This window comes from Peromyscus californicus, unplaced genomic scaffold, assembly GCF_007827085.1.
Source record: "Peromyscus californicus insignis strain IS unplaced genomic scaffold, ASM782708v3 Scaffold_21__1_contigs__length_65335640, whole genome shotgun sequence".
Classification (NCBI taxonomy): Eukaryota; Metazoa; Chordata; class Mammalia; order Rodentia; family Cricetidae; genus Peromyscus; species Peromyscus californicus.
This window is the reverse complement of record NW_026294514.1, coordinates 55,593,651-55,609,066: the sequence shown is the minus strand read 5'-3', so window position 1 is coordinate 55,609,066 and position 15,416 is coordinate 55,593,651. Positions and strand designations below refer to the sequence as shown.

General features: G+C 51.9%; 1 protein-coding gene across 1 annotated transcript; it reads right to left on the bottom strand.

The window, feature by feature from the left end:
* Positions 1 to 5,607: 5,607 nt before the first annotated feature.
* Positions 5,608 to 14,518, bottom strand: Mab21l4 (mab-21 like 4). The gene is made up of 5 exons (XM_052749277.1): positions 14,008 to 14,518; positions 10,188 to 10,413; positions 8,272 to 8,425; positions 6,719 to 7,075; positions 5,608 to 5,981 (listed from the first exon to the last, which is right to left on the bottom strand). The coding sequence occupies exons 1-5, from the start codon at positions 14,516 to 14,518 to the stop codon at positions 5,889 to 5,891; spliced, it is 1,341 nt and encodes a 446-aa protein (XP_052605237.1). The 3' UTR covers positions 5,608 to 5,888.
* Positions 14,519 to 15,416: the final 898 nt, after the last annotated feature.

The following is a 15,416-nucleotide window of genomic DNA, read 5'->3' as shown; positions in this document are numbered from 1 at the left end:
CACCTTTAATCACCCTGGACCTAGAACTCACATTTTGCCCGGGTTGGCTGTCCAGCGAACCCGTTTCTGCCCCTTTCCATCACCTAGTGTTAGGGTTACTGGTGTACACAGCTGTACCCAGCTTTTATGAGGATGCTGGGGCTCCAAACTTAGGTCCCCGTGCTTGCTTGGTGAGCACTCTACCCACTCAGCCACCTCGCCAGCACCATCATAGATTTTCTTTTTAGAAAATGAGTTCTCAACCCAACCAGATGTTTGTGTCCCAAGGGTTTCCTTGTTCTGTGGCTCACCTATTCATTTTCCTGCTGATAGCTCCAAAGAGCAGGAGTGTTTAATTTTGGCAAAGTCGTGTGGGTTTTCTCTATGTGGTCTGGGCTATTTGCACCTTGCCCCAGAAGTCTTTCCTACTTCGGGGCTGTTGTGGATATTCGTGTATTTTCTTTTGGAGTTATAATGTAGGTTTATCATTTGTTTTGTGGTGTGGACATGGGGCAAAGTGCATTCTATCCATAGCAGTACCCAGTTGTCCCAACGGTACGCTTGTTAAACAAAACTTGCTTTCTCTGTTCAGTTGACCTGCCAAGTTGGCAAGGATCACAAACTTACGTATCTGTGGCTTGGTTTCTGGCATTAATTTAGATGACTTTAAATTTCACTAAGCAATGTTTCAAATTTTCACTGCAGAGGTCTTGCATGTCTTTCATTAGATTTATCCTAAGGGGTTGCTGTTTTGCTGATATTATAAATGCTATTTGTTTTTTTTCACTTCCAATTGTTTCTTCTTAATATGGTTTTTTTTTTTTGGTTTTTTTTTTTCGGTTTTTTTTTTTTTTGGTTTTTCGAGACAGGGTTTCTCTGTGTAGCTTTGCGCCTTTCCTGGAACTCACTTGGTAGCCCAGGCTGGCCTCGAACTCACAGAGATCCGCCGGCCTCTGCCTCCCGAGTGCTGGGATTAAAGGCGTGCGCCACCACTGCCCGGCCCTTAATATGGTTTTTTAATATTAGTCTTGCATTTATGGACCTTGCTAGGCTCACACTTCTAATGACGTCTTTGTAGATTTCTTTGGGTTTTCTAAGTAGATAATCAAGTTGCCTATGAATGATGACAGTTATACATCTTTCCAAATATGTATACTTTTCATTGGCTCTCTTTCTCACCTTGCTGAGGACCATAAACCCAATGTAAAAAAAAAAATGGTTAGAACTTCAGTCTTAGAGAAAGTGTTTAATATTTGAATCTTAAAATATTTACCTGTTTGGTGTGCGTGCGCACACGGGCGCTCGTGTGTGTTCAGGTTGTGAATGGCGTCCGTGGCGGGTTTCCTGTAGTTACTGTCTACCTCCGTGTGCCAAGTGTGCTGTCAACACGGCGCTCACAGCACCTCCATCCTTTGCTGCTCTGCAGTCCTTCTTAGGCACTAAGGTTATGATTTAAACATCATTTTCTCCTCCTTTATTTTCTGATAAAGCTTTTCTGCAACTAGACATACTTTCTTTCCCTTATGTGTTTGGTAGAATTCAACAACCCAGGACTTAGGGATGGAAACTTTCTTTATGAAAAAATTAAAAAAAAAAATCTGCACGTATGAGTCCTTCTATCCGTTCGTCTGTCTGTCCATCCCTCCCTCCCTCCCTTCTTTCCTTCTTTTTCCTTCCATTTGAGACAGGGTCTCCTTATGGAGCTCAAGTTGACCTCAGATTCACAGTCTTCTTGCCTGGGCTTACTGAGAGCTGACTAGATGTGGGGCTCTTTAGAAGTTATCTTCTTCTTGCCTGGGCTTCCTGAGAGCTGACTAGATGTGGGGCTCTTTAGAAGTTATCTTCTTCTTGCACCAGTTTTGATAACTGTGCTTGCTATTCATGGCGTGCTTGCTTTTCAGCTCGGCTATTCAATGTCCTAGTTGAGGAAAGAAAACTCACAGTGTCCCTTTACAGACTCATTGTGTCTGTGGAACTTGTAGTGACTTTTCTTTCATCATCCTCTAGATTGGTGACTTATATTTTCTCCCTTTTTTCTCTTCATTAACCTTGCTAGAAAATATTGCTTTTGTCAGTCTCCTAAAACACCAGTGTTCAGCTGTGTTACTTTTCTCTGTGGTCTGTCCTCTACTAATTTCTACTCTGTTATCCTCCTCATTTGACTGCTTTCGGTTCTAGCTTACTCATTTTAATTCTTTTACATTCTCATTTGTTCTGTCTCTGTCTGTCTCTGTCTCTGTCTCTGTCTCTGTCTCTCTCTCTCTCTGTGTGTGTGTGTGTGTGTGTGTGTGTGTGTGTGTGTGTGTGTGTGTGTGTGTGTGTGTACATATGCCACAATGTGTAAAGGCCAGAAGACAACTGGCAGGAATTGGTCTTCCTCTTCTACCATGCGGATCCTGGGACTTGAACTCGGGTCATTGTGTTTGGCAGCAGACATTCTTACCTGCTGAGCCATCCCACTGGCCCTCCTTTGAAATTTTTGACAAATTCTTGATTGACAAGCAATTTTTGTCCATATCTTTGTGGGCTGCTCTTGGTTCCCTGCTTCCTACATTGGAAGCCTAAGAAGTTGATTTTGAAACCCAGCTTCTCTCTAAGCTTCTCCAGGTGTTTCAAACTGAAGTTTTCTCTCTGAGCACGGTGTCGGCTTCATCTCCAAGCTTTGATGGACCTGTTTCATTACCACCCAAGTCAAAATATTTTATGACTTTTTGACCTGGGACTTATTCTTGGAACCATAGATTATTTTTATGTGTGTTATATAATTTCCATATATTTGGAAATATCCTCTTGGTTTTTATTTTTTAATCTGTGTCTGTTGAGATCCGAAAGCATATTGCATATGGATTTTAGCTCTGTGTAAATGCACTAAAACCTGATCTTGTTGAGGGGAGTGGACTTCTCCAGACAGCATTCAGGCTGGTTGGTGACAGTAGGCACTTGTTGATTTTTTTTTTCCATCAGGTACTGAGAGTGGGGTGTTCAAATCTCCAAGTGTCCTTGTGTCCTCGTGGGTCCTCGTGGATTATGGAGACTGTTTAACCTCAGAACTTCTGGGCTCGGAACTCAATGTGTACGTCATTTGCAGCCGCCTCCACCTCTGCCTTTCCCGTCTTACATCTGTGTGTTTCCCATGGGCCTCTTGTCTCTGCAATTAAGGAATAATTCTGCTTCTTGAAGCTCTGTTTCGGGGAGGACCATTCCTCCCTGCTGCCTTCCAGGACTCTTAAGTCTCCAGAGAAGTCACCAAGGTCAGTGTGAGGTGAGGGGGAAGCCCGGTTACCAGGTGTGATAACAGGAAGGTCCAAGCCACTGTTCTTGTAACTTATCTGTCCCTCGCCCTGTTTGGCTGGCCCAGATAGACTGCATCCATTGCCCCCAGATCCATGCTGCGCTACCGTCTTCTCCCACCACTGCCAACACACACGGGGGCCTGTGGCAGTGGCAACAGAGTCACATGGTATCTTGGGGCTCCTTCTGTTGTTCATGACACTCTCTTGCTTTAGGGCCTCAGCTCCTATGGTGGGGCTTGCAGGGATCCCCATAATGTCATTGACACTATGGTCATTACAACACAGATTTGTTGTGGAAGCCGCTTGTGTGCTGATCCCACTCAGAAGTGATAATTATCCCAGTCACTTAGTTGATGGACATTCCTAGCTGAGTCATACATAGTCTTCAAGATCCAGAGAGGTCCCCAAGCACCAAGGCAGATGGGACAAAGTCCCAGCCTATGCTGAGCCTCTGAGCCCAAGGGCTTTGCCTGTGTGGTAGACCCTGAAGTGATACAAAGATTCTCCCTGTTTGAATTATGAATTGTTATTTGAATTATGGAATGAGTGCATTTTATAAACCTGCAGGCATGTCCAGTCTGGCCCGCAGACCACATGTGTCCCCGAATAGCTAGGAATGCAACCCAGTTCATTTGTAGACCTCAATGTCGTGTTGTAATGTCAAAAGTTGGACAGGACACATGTGGAAGGCACTGAAGAACTTGCCAGCGAGCCTCCCTGGCCCAGATCTGCATGACATCATCAGCACAGAACCATTTTGTAGCATGTCTCCCAAGGTCTGTCTCATGCCCAGAGCAGGAGGGTTAGCTTTGGTCAGATCTAGAACTTACACTGCCCCCTTCCAAGTAGACACACCCCTTCTAGTCCCCCCTTCTCATGGGACCAGAGAGGATGTGCCTCCTGTATTGGGGCCTACAGAGCAAGCTCCAGAAGCCCAGTCATCCCGTGCTACCATAGATCACATGTCTAACACAGCATCTTGGTGACAAATCACAATTTGGCAAAGTTTCTGAACCCCAACACTCACCACAGTCCACCTGGTTCTTACTGGGGGTGTTGTGGCACACTTTAAGGAGTGCTACATTCTGCTCCTGCACCCTCATGTGGTATGTTTGGGTAGACTATTTAAAGGGCAGTGGACTAGGGATGACTTCAATACTCCCTTGAGGATTGATGAAATGGCTGAGTGGGTAAAGGTCCTGAGTTCAATCCCTGGAGTGACCATAAGGAAAGAACCAACTCCTATAAGTTATTCTCTGCACTCCACACATGAGCAGTGGCGTGCGCGCACACACACACACACACACACACACACACACACACACACACACACACACACTGGTAGAAGCAAAATAAATATATACAATATAATTCTAAAACATTTTAGCTGGGTGTGGTGGTGCACACCTTAAATCCCTGCCCTCGGGATACAGAGACAGACCTCTCTAAGAGTCTGAGGATAGCATGGTCTATATAGAGAGTTCCAGGCAAGCCAGGACTACATAGTAAGACCCTGTCTAAAAAAACATTTTCGTGTCCTCTTGGTCTTTCCTGTGCTCACAGCTCTCATTTCTGTTAAGAGCAGCCATTGTGATTTATAGCCATCACTGAGGAGGTGGCCAGGGTGGGCCTGGGTCTAGCTCAGTCCCACTCTTGAGACAACATGGCATTTCCCTTGTGTTGATGATAACTCAGGCTCTGGTCCCACAACCTTCAGAGGCCCTGGCCACTTGCTCAGTGTGTAGTTACTCTGACACCTGCTGTCAGTCCTTGGAGGACACAGGGACACCGGATGACCTGCACACACATGGGACCCTGGGTTCCCCCCTCAGGGCCTGGAGTGCAGCCTGCAGTTCTGAAGCCAAGGAGTAAATGTCACCAAGTTCCAAAGACAATGGAGGAGAGATGTCTCTGAGCTGGGGTACTCAGAGGTCCCTGGGCTCCAGGGAAGCTGCTTCAAGCTAATGAGAAGACATGAATCACAGGATTCTGGGAACAGGGGACACGCCTCCAGTGACAGAGAAGTGGGACAGACCGGTATGGGGGAAGGGGAGCTGTGGAATTCCCTCTTCTGGTTTCAGTTTCTTCTGAACTGGAGGGTCAGGACATCTGTCCTGGGGGACATTCTCTACCTGAGAGTGGAGAAGACTAAAAAGAAATCATCCTTTGCACATACGCCTTTCATGGTCTTAGGAGTCTATACTTGCACCGAGAGACACAGAACCTGGGGGAACCCTCTCCACAGGGTACACTGGGGCATTAGTGTGCTCAACACTGCACACACAGGATTTCAACCCCCAGGAGTAGTGTGGAGCATAGGCATAGCAAACGCCCATGCTGTCTCACGCCTATACCTGTTCTGACTGTCAAATGGATGGATCAGTGGGTCTCTGGGAAGCATATAACCGTCCACCTCAATCCCAGTGTGGAACATGGCAGCTGGCTCAAGACCACAGTGCTAGGTCCTTGGATTCTCACAGGCGTCCCTTGAACAGGAGTCCTTGGGGACTAAGTCCCTCCACCAGTCACTCAAAGAGATACCCCTGATCCCCATTCCTTTCCCAGAAGTTCCCGGGAGCTCTGCAGGTTGGTCGAGACTGGGCCTTCCACCCCAGCTCAGCCGCTGTCACTTCCCATGGTCTTGGTCTTCTGGAAGATGTTCTGCATGGCTGAGATTCTGTCCTTATCTTGGATGTTAAAGACCTGGAACTGGAGTGGGCAGGGACGGAGGTCACAGGCAGCCAGGCCACACCTGTCTCACACATCCTCTCTGACCACAGACCCTGTCTGTGAGTATCCACCTGTCTGTCATCCCGGCAGGTGGTCCACCCCAGCATTCCTCCTCCAGCAGCCCTGCCTCACACAACCTATCCCTGACACAGGAATGACCCCCAAGGAGGCCCCACTAATGCTGGTTGAAGGCTCTTTCCCTACACGTTTCTAACCAAGAAATGCCAGCCATGCCTTGGAGGCAGTATTTGGGCCTTTGCAGGGGAGTAATGAGTTCTATACGCATAGAAGGAGCAGCTGGTAGGCGCCTCTAAACAGCAGGCCAGCGAACACAACAAGGTCCCACAGGGTATGACCATCAGAATGCCAAGTCCAGGAAGACACAGGAAATGGGCCCCAGGAGATTCAGGGAAGGCCAAAGCCCCAAGGCAGAGAAGGGTTCTTGGCATTCGCTCTGTGTGGTTTAGGATAATTCTGCGGGACACAGGGGCAATCTCAGGCACTGGGGCAATCTCAGGCACTCTGCCCTGGCTTCCAGAGAGCACTCTGACACTCGTGGGGCCTCTCTTGAGGTGGCATTCTGTGTCCCATCTGACCCTCAGCCATCCAGAGGTCTGGCTTTACCCCAGCCATCCTTGAGTTCCTGACCTGGGAGGGAGTGGTCAGGGTTCAGGACCAGAGCTCCAGCCACACCCCCCTGAAACAGCTGCACCCACCTTATCTAGCAGAAAATCAAAGTAGGCAGTGGTCCAGTAAGTAGGGTCACTGGCAGGTAGCTGCAGGAGTGCCTTGACTCCGTTGTCAATGCGCGGCGGACGGCTGTGGCCCAGGTGGGTGACGTGGATCCGTAGGGACTCTTCAGGCTGGCTGGCGAAGTGTTCCACACGTTGGTAGATGTCGCCGAGGTCCAGGCCACTGTCCTGCAGCAAGTTGCGCTCCGGGTACAGGAAGTGGGGCAGGTTCCTGGTAGCCAGGCAGCAGAGCAGCACTACCAGCAAGCGGTAGACCGCGCCCTGCAGGTCCTCCCAGTCCTCGGGTGCTGGGAAGAGCACCGAGGCCCATAGCAGCACCGTCTGTAGAACGCAAAGTCAGACCTGTCAGTGGGCGGCTGGACCGGTTCCCCACCACCTGCACCGGCTTACGTTCACCACCCCTCCTCAACATCTCCGGGTGCTGAGCCCCTCCTATATCTGCCACCCTAGCAGCTCCTGAGGCTCCCATCACCTTCTCTGCCCCTCCCTCTCCTCTGGGCCTCTCCTTCTACCCTCTGCTGAACCCCAGTCCAGACTTCAGAACTCCCTCAGGGTTATCTGAGGTTTCCTTCATCCCCGAGGCTTTCTTCATGCTCCTCCATTGAGCTCATTCTCTGTAGAGCAACCCAAAGGGCCCACCCCTGGGCATTAGAAATCCTCCTCTTTTCTGCTCCAAGGCCCTTACTAGATAACCAGCCCCCGTCACCCAACCACATGTCTGTGTCCTCAGAGCCTCTTCCTCCTCCACCACCTCTCAGTTCGTCTAGGATCCTCTGCGTATCAGACCCCAGTGACCACTGGAAACTGGATCCCCAACTCAAGCAGAGGTCTGAGAAAGCAGTGAATGACCGAAGTCCACACAGGGGAGTCTCCCCAGAGCCAGTGTCAATGACACATCAACTCACCTGACTCTTAACACCTGGACCAAGCAGAGGGTCCTCTCAGTCATGAACGCACACTCCAGGAGGATCCCAAGATTTCACAGCCCTACCTACTTTCTTCTCACTGTCCTGGGGGTTCGGGGTGATAAGAATCTTTCTTGTTCTTCTCTGCACTGGACTATTACAAAGCCATAGCAGGATGTAGATGTGAGGTGACTGAGCATCCTGCCCCAGGGAGCATGGGAAGGGAGCCAGTGCTCCCATGGGTACCCAGTTGACCCCAGTCTATAAGGATATCTGGCCAGGATTGTTCATAGATACAGGGAGGACTCATGTTGGGGGAGAGGTTCAGCCTTGTGTGGCCCAACCCAATCATGTTTCTGGATTGCAGGACCTCCCATGTCACCTGTCTTGAAATGGCCAAGGCCAGCCTGATGCGCTACAGCACCACTCTACAGCCTACGAGACCTCAGAGCCGTGATCTCTTCCTCCAGTGAACCTGGAATCCTTTCAATACCTGTGACTGCTAATCATGGGAGCTGGTGTGAGGGACACACGTAGGGGGTCACTGCCCTCTGTCATCTAGTCACAAATGCGAGTAACAGAGCGAGGCGCGTGGTGAGCTACCGTGCATACCTTCAGGTGGTCAAAAGTTAGGCCAGGGCTCTGGCTGCTACCTCGCCAGCTCTCTAGGTTCACCCGGTCGAGGATGGAGAGGCTGTCCAGGCGGTGGCCAGGGAAGGAGCCCAATGCACCAAGCAGGCGGCTGAGCAGGTAGCCAGTGGAGATCCTGAAAGCCAGACCCACCTGTCAGGTCTGGGGTTTGCAGAGCCCAGTACCCCGTGCACCCCCAGAGAGAAAAGGTCCAGGCTGCTGCTGCTTCCCAATACTAGAGCCTCTTGAGCCCCATGTGAGGGGCACATCCTTACTGTGGCCATTTTGTGGCTCCACGCCCTGTCTCTCAGCAGCTGATTCCATTTGCTAGCTTGAACATCTGGGGTTCAGACTCCCTATCAAAGATCGCAGGGACTAGGGGAGACCTCAGCCAGCTCACTCTTTATTTAGATTAGAGGTTGGTGGGGCCCCAGGCTGGCAGAGGGCGTGGACTCCACTCTTGGGCTTATGAGGAGAACCGAAGCCTGCCCCCCCCCCATGGGAGCCAGAGGGTGGATAATATGTGGAAGATATTATCTATGACCCTCAGCACAGGGCACGGCCTCATCTACGACCCTCAGCACAGGGCACGGCCTCATCTACGACCCTCAGCACAGGGCACGGCCTCATCTACGACCCTCAGCACAGGGCACGGCCTCATCTACGACCCTCAGCACAGGGCACGGCCTCATCTACGACCCTCAGCACAGGGCACGGCCTCATCTACGACCCTCAGCACAGGGCACGGCACTTCACAGGCTCTCACTTCTGTGCTTGCCAGACCATCAGAGGGTAGGACCTCCATGGCCTGTGAGTCTCAGTCCTAAAGGATGGGCAGAGATGGGGCAACAGAAAAGCCATCTTCTCTTCTTTGTGGAAGATGGTTCTGCTCGGCCCCACCTTTCACCTGCCTTGGTGGGCTGGTGGTGACTCAGCATGCTTGGCACGGGCCCTGTTCTGCATGAATGGGTCAGCAAGGGTGTGGGGGATGGGGCCCACAGAGCTCTGCAAAGGCTTCAGAATGCCACAGCAACTTGTAAATGTCACTTATAAGGAACAATTTGGTTCTAAACTGGCAGTACCTTGGGCATGTGTTTTGCTAAGTCCCCCAGCAGAATCACTGTGGCTTTACATGTGGATGCCAGTGTTGTCAGACTCGGATGGGCTCCAGGCCCTGAATCCGGCTGGCTCCGTTTCTGTTCCCTTCACCTTCTCACAGACACTGACTTGGTAGCAGGTGGCCCTCACTGAACTCACAGGCTTTGAGAGACTCAAAGATGCCAGTGCTGGAGATAAGGGCTGGCAGACGAGGGGAAACATCTATAACTAAACAGCTCAGGTAGAGGAACATTCTGGGAGGGGGCTCTGTAAATCTGGCGAGGCCACCCCAGGTGAAAGGTATTTGCAAGCCCCATTTACTTTCATTGGTGTGAACATCTTTGCTGTGTGGGCATTCTCGCTATGTGGGCATCCTTGCTGTGTGAGCATCCTTGCTGTGAGGGCATCCTTACTGTGTGGGCATCCTTACTGTGTGAGCATCCTCTCTATGTGGGCATCTTTGCTGTGTGGGCATCCTCACTGTGTGAAGACCTTAGACAACATCTCTGCTAGTGTTTACCTGACTGTTGGTGAAGGACCCCCTCCCACACTGGGTATCTCAACACAGCTTTATGCTACTGGTCACCTCCCATGCAGAAGATGACTATGCTCTGCCCAGAGCCCCCTGGGAGTCGTTGAACACTAGAATTCCCCCAGAGATTCTAGTAACCTTAGCATGACATGGATACCCACAGGTCAGAAGCAGGCAAGAACCCCTCAGATCCTCCTACATGGAGCTCAGGGAACATTAAGGTGTTTCCCCCTTCCCTCAGGACCCAAAGGTCCAGAGTGACATCTACCTCCAGTGCTGGGCATTAGCTGGCACCAGGTCCACCCCATGGCTGGCGATTCTTCTCAAGATGCCCTCAGGGAATCCAGGCTTCAACTGGGCCCTCTCCAAGGCGGGCACACTGTGCTTCTTCCTCACCACAGGCACAACGTTGAAGCGGATCTTCCTCCAGCCGCTGGACACCAGCAGGGACAGGTGCAGCTGCCCTTCCTTCAGGCTAGCAGCATTCAGTGAACCTGCAACAACCTGCCATCAGTCTAGCTCCCCTCTTCGGGATCTAACCCTGCTGTGGTCCGGGACTCCCTACCTGCCGTCATGACTGCCCTTCCCTGTATCTGCTGCTTCTCTACCTGCCCATCCATACTGAACTATTGCACAACCCCATTCACGGAGCACTGCCAGCTGAGCCACATCACAGCGGCCTTCATAACAACAGCTTCCCTCGGGATCCTTCCCTCTGCTGGGCTCCTCCCTCAGTCTTGTGGCCTGAGTCTGCTGCCCACACCTCCCAGACCTGTGGGATCTGCCCCCTGTCTGTTCCACCTCCACGCATGCTCAGCTCCATTCAGTGTCCAGGCTGGAGCCAGGAGAGAGACCAGGTCCCAAGGAGAAGCACTGGACATGGCTGGTGCTTCAAGCTGGAGTGTGAAGAGCTGGGCTGACCCCTGCCACCCTGGGCAGTTCAGAGCCTGCAGCTCTTTTGCTGGATGGCTGTGATAAAGACACCCCATTGGCTTCATTCTGAATCTTTTCAGTCTTTAATGAAAGTCAGTGGGGTGCTCTTGGGCACAGCACCCAATTCCAGGGACTTTGTACCCTCTGGACACTGATAATTCTAAAGGATAGCCTTTAACTACAGTGTCACCTACAGTGTCTGGAGACTCACACCCCTCCTTCAGCCAGGTATGGCCACTGAGAACAAACAGACATAGCCCAGCCCACCTGAGAAGAAAGAAAGCTGTGGGGATCAATCCCAGGCTGGACCTCTCCTGATGAGCTGGTGAGGAGCTTGTGCCCACCGCATGCATCCCCTATACTAAGAGCCTCCAAAACAGCTCAGGTCATAGTCACCCTATGCACACATGCATGCTGGTCCTCATACCATACAGGTAGGACTGGGCAACAAAGGCCAGGGAAAGCTTAGGATCCAGTTCATGGGAGACTACTGTCAGTGTTGGGAAAGGCCCTGATGTCCTAGGAGTAGGTACCGACCGGCTTTGATGACCCCATTTCCAGGCTGCCATGACCCAGAAATCCAGGCTAAGCCTGAACATTCTGTATGATGAGGTCTGTATCTACTTAACACTCCAGAAACTGGCTACCTCCATCACCTCATGAATGACACACTATGGCCAAGAGACTTCTCTCTCCCCTCCCTACTGAGACCCCAACCAGAACTCACGTCCCTAACATGAACCTCTAGGCCACCTAAGAAAGAACATTTCAGGAGAGACAGGGCTGGGTGATGGTGTGTTCGTGTGCCTTCTACCTCAGTGTTCTCTTCCTTTCAAAACAAGTCAGCACCAGAGATGGTGAGGGGGATAACTAAGACACCCACGCCATCACACAGGCTCAGGGTGTAGCCATCTTTCCTCCTATCCCAGCACTATCCTCCCATGTCCACTGAGAGGCCTGGGTCAGAGGCCAGAACAGCCAACCCTCCGGGAGCTGTGTGTGCTCAAAACAGAACCCCCAATACAAGCCTTGTAACAGGGCCCCCATTGTAAGGAACGACCCCAGCCTTCTTGCGTATCCCCTCAGCCCCCACCATCTGCAGAACAGCTCTTAGGCAACCTCTGGAATTCTCCATCCCAAATGAGCCTCAGTTTCCCCGTGAAGGGGGGAGGGGACCTCCCCAGCTCAGCGTTTAAATGTCTCCTTGTATTCCTCTAGTCACACATTTTTATTTGTGAAATGGCAGCCTGGAAGACAGCCAGCCACACCTGTTCTCACGAGGTTACCTCTAAGCCAGGCCTGGCTGGTCTCACCGGTTCCAAGGAGTGGACACCTGAACCCTGTCACCAGCAACAGCTTCCCTTTTAAGGAATGTGTTGGAAGCAATGCCTGGAACTTCCCATGGGCCCAGCTCAGCCACAACAGCAGGAATGGGCCTTGACTGTGGCGTCTCCTTTCTCAGCCAGCAGGCAACCTGGATATGCAAGGTGGGGGCCTAGAGGTCTGGATGGTCCTTAATGGCCCAGAACTTGGAAGTCTCCTAGTTACCCCCAACAGGTGGGTCCGTGCCTCAGTTAAATAGTGGGCTGCAGAAGCCAGGGCCAGCTGACAATGGCTGTGTTAGGTCAAGCAGGAAGGCAGAAATGGTCCTGCTGAATTAGAGAGTTCAAAAGATGACCAGGTAAGATGTCCAAGGAGCCGCAAAACACCAGACACTTAATGACAGTCTCTGGCCACCCGAAGGTCAGTCTTCTGCTCCAGGACACCTGGCCTAGCAGTCTGGGAGGGACTGCCCCCAGAAGCTGACCTCCTAGTGTTAGACGTCTAAGAGCCCAGGGCTTCCCGAAGTCTGCCTTCCAGACTGCAGCCTAGGTGCCCAGTCATGGATTCTGCTGGACATCCTTTCCCAGAGCCCTAGGAAGCATGAGAAGAAACAGCAGTCCACTATCCCAGGCTCCCAGGTCCCTAAACATACAGTCAGACCAGGACTCCACACACTAGGCATCCCAGGCATGTTACTACTGCCCTCTGGGAGAGACAACTACTCCACTCACTGATGACACAGTACAAACACCAGGAAGTTGACTTGGGAAGACAAACACGTGAGAAAGGAGCAACTCCCACCCTCACGTGTCCGTCTCCTCCCAAGAAAAACAGAACATTCTGTTTCGGCCTCCAGTGCCTTATCAACCTGGTGTCCTACACCTGAACCCAAGAGACCGAGCATCATCACTGAGGGTCCCCAAGGTCCTTGCTCATCACAGGCTGTACCTACCCTTCCAGCCACCTATGTGTAAAGAAACTGGCCGCTTCTGGTCATTACTGGGGGCCCCACCCACCTGGAGCTCTGACACCCCAGATTATATAAACAAGATGTCCAGCAAGAGACTGAGGCTGGGTCCCTGGCACATTTGAAAATACGCAGCCTCAGAGCCATCTGGGTCTCAACATACCAAGTTAGCGACTCAGTCATAAATTGGAACAGGCATGCACACACACATGCCTGTATATGTAGAAGCCTGCATTCACATGTATGTATTCACATGCATACTTGTGTCTGTTCACATCCCCACACATTCATATGTGTGCACACTAGCATGTGTTTGCATCCTGACTCAGACACGTTGCCGTGTTCACACACAATCTGACAGATGGTGACTGAATCTGAACTGGGAACAGACGTTAAGCATCACCACAACAGACTGTAACAGGTAACAGACTGATTTCCTAGAACCCTGCCAGAGACCCAGTGCAGCAAGCTGGCCAACGAAACAGCAGACTTGTCCTAAACTTTCAGACATGTGTAAAGTGACAGTCGTTAAAATGTCTTCCCCAAGTCACTGTGCAGAAACAGGCCACACGTGACTCACAATCTGCTTTCTCAGAGATGCTGGGGGCTCAAGGGCCAGAGTAAGTCTCCTGGCTCACAGGGAAACACCCGACACACAATGACAACTCACAGTGCATTCATATGCACAAGGAACACACACACACACACACACACACACACACACACACACACACACACACGGACCTGTATGCAGCCCCCATGGGCTAGTCCATGCCCGGAGACTCAGACACAGTGGTCACACACATGCACTCACACATTGCACATATGTGCAGAGAACCTCTGAACCCCACCCCCATGCCGTTACCTGGTGGAATGAGGCTGTGGTGTTTGCAGTGTACAATCGCAGCCACCAGAAGATCTTTAAGGACACACAGGACTTTACTGGGTACAATGTGGCCACAGCACTTGTCTCTGCCCTCTGAGACACTGAAGACGTCATCAGTCATCCATGGCTCCAGGCCAGATGCTTTCTTGAGGACACCCAGGCGACAGATCGCAGGCCCATCTCCTGGCTCAGTGGCTTCTGAATCCTCAATCAGGAGAGCCTCGGCGTCCACCCCCAGGGGCACCTCCACATCCAGAGGGTCCTCCGAGGAGCGCAGTGCAAACTGGAAGGCCTCCAGGTCTCGAGAATAGTCAACAACGAAGCGGGGGTCCAAGGCATGGACACGCTCCAGCACAGTGAGCAGGATGTTCTCTGCTCTCTGGTAGTCCTGGACACGGGGTGACTCCCGTGACTGGATGGCCAACAGGTAGTGATGCCACAGGGGCACCTGCTCAGTCATGTCTGGAGCAAAGACACAGGGGGCTGGCATCCCTGAGCAGCAGTAGGCAGCAGGGCCCTGGTGGCCCCTGGGGACTGCTCTTCAGCTGGTGTGAACCGGTTAGAAGGAAGAGGTACCTGTCCAGGTGAGGAGCAGATCTGCAGGTCGGGCTCAGCTCCCCATGAGCAGAATTCCAGAGTGACAGGCTCCGTGCAGCAGGTTAAATACCTGAACGGAGGCCAAGGCCTTTGAAGTGGGGTGAGTCAGTACCTAACAATTAAGAGTATCACAGGGGGGCTGTCCAGGGAGGTGGAGGCCCAATGGCTTACCACTCTCCCCCTCCCTTCTTCTTCCTGAATCTTAGGCCCCAAACACAGTGGCCTAACCAGGAGGAGGGCGTGTATCTAATGTTTCACACCCCACCCCAACCCCAAAGCTAGTCACAGTGCCTCTGCAAAGTGAGCCTTCCTTGCCCAGCCTCCTTTCCCATGGTTCAGATGGGAAGGCAATGGCTACCAGAACCTGTGTGACTCCCGTCCTCTCTGAGGCAGCCTGGAGAGGAACAAGCCTCAGGCCAGACCTGGGCAGTGCCTCCTAAGCATCCCCCAGTTACCAGTGTAAATCAGCTCGGCCCCTCAGGCTGCCTGTCCCATCCCTCCAGTCTCCCTCTGAGAAGAGCTAGCACGCACCTGGTCAGGAGCTGCGGCCTTCTAGGAGAAGCGGCCTCTGCTTCTGCCTCATGGCTGGAAAGTCTTACTCTACAAGCCACCTGCCAGTGCCCTGCCCACCGCCTCCTCCCTGCTCAGGGATGGGCAAGTCCAGACTGGCAGGAGGGAGCCGCCCCTAGCGACCCTTGGCCCTCAGAGATGCCCCAGTACAGAGGCGGCTTAGCTTCGAGTCTGCAAACAGTCTACAAGGCAACAGCCCCACGGGTGTCTCCGAGATGCTA

Excerpts from the sequence above, each read along its gene's own strand:
- Mab21l4 (XM_052749277.1), bottom strand. The coding sequence starts at position 14,518 with ATGCCAGCCCCCTGTGTCTTTGCTCCAGACATGACTGAGCAGGTGCCC. Across the intron at positions 10,414-14,007 it reads CCACAGCCTCATTCCACCAG|GTTCACTGAATGCTGCTAGC; the intron begins GTAACGGCATGG and ends AGGTTGTTGCAG. Across the intron at positions 5,982-6,718 it reads TTGATTTTCTGCTAGATAAG|TTCCAGGTCTTTAACATCCA; the intron begins GTGGGTGCAGCT and ends TGCCCACTCCAG.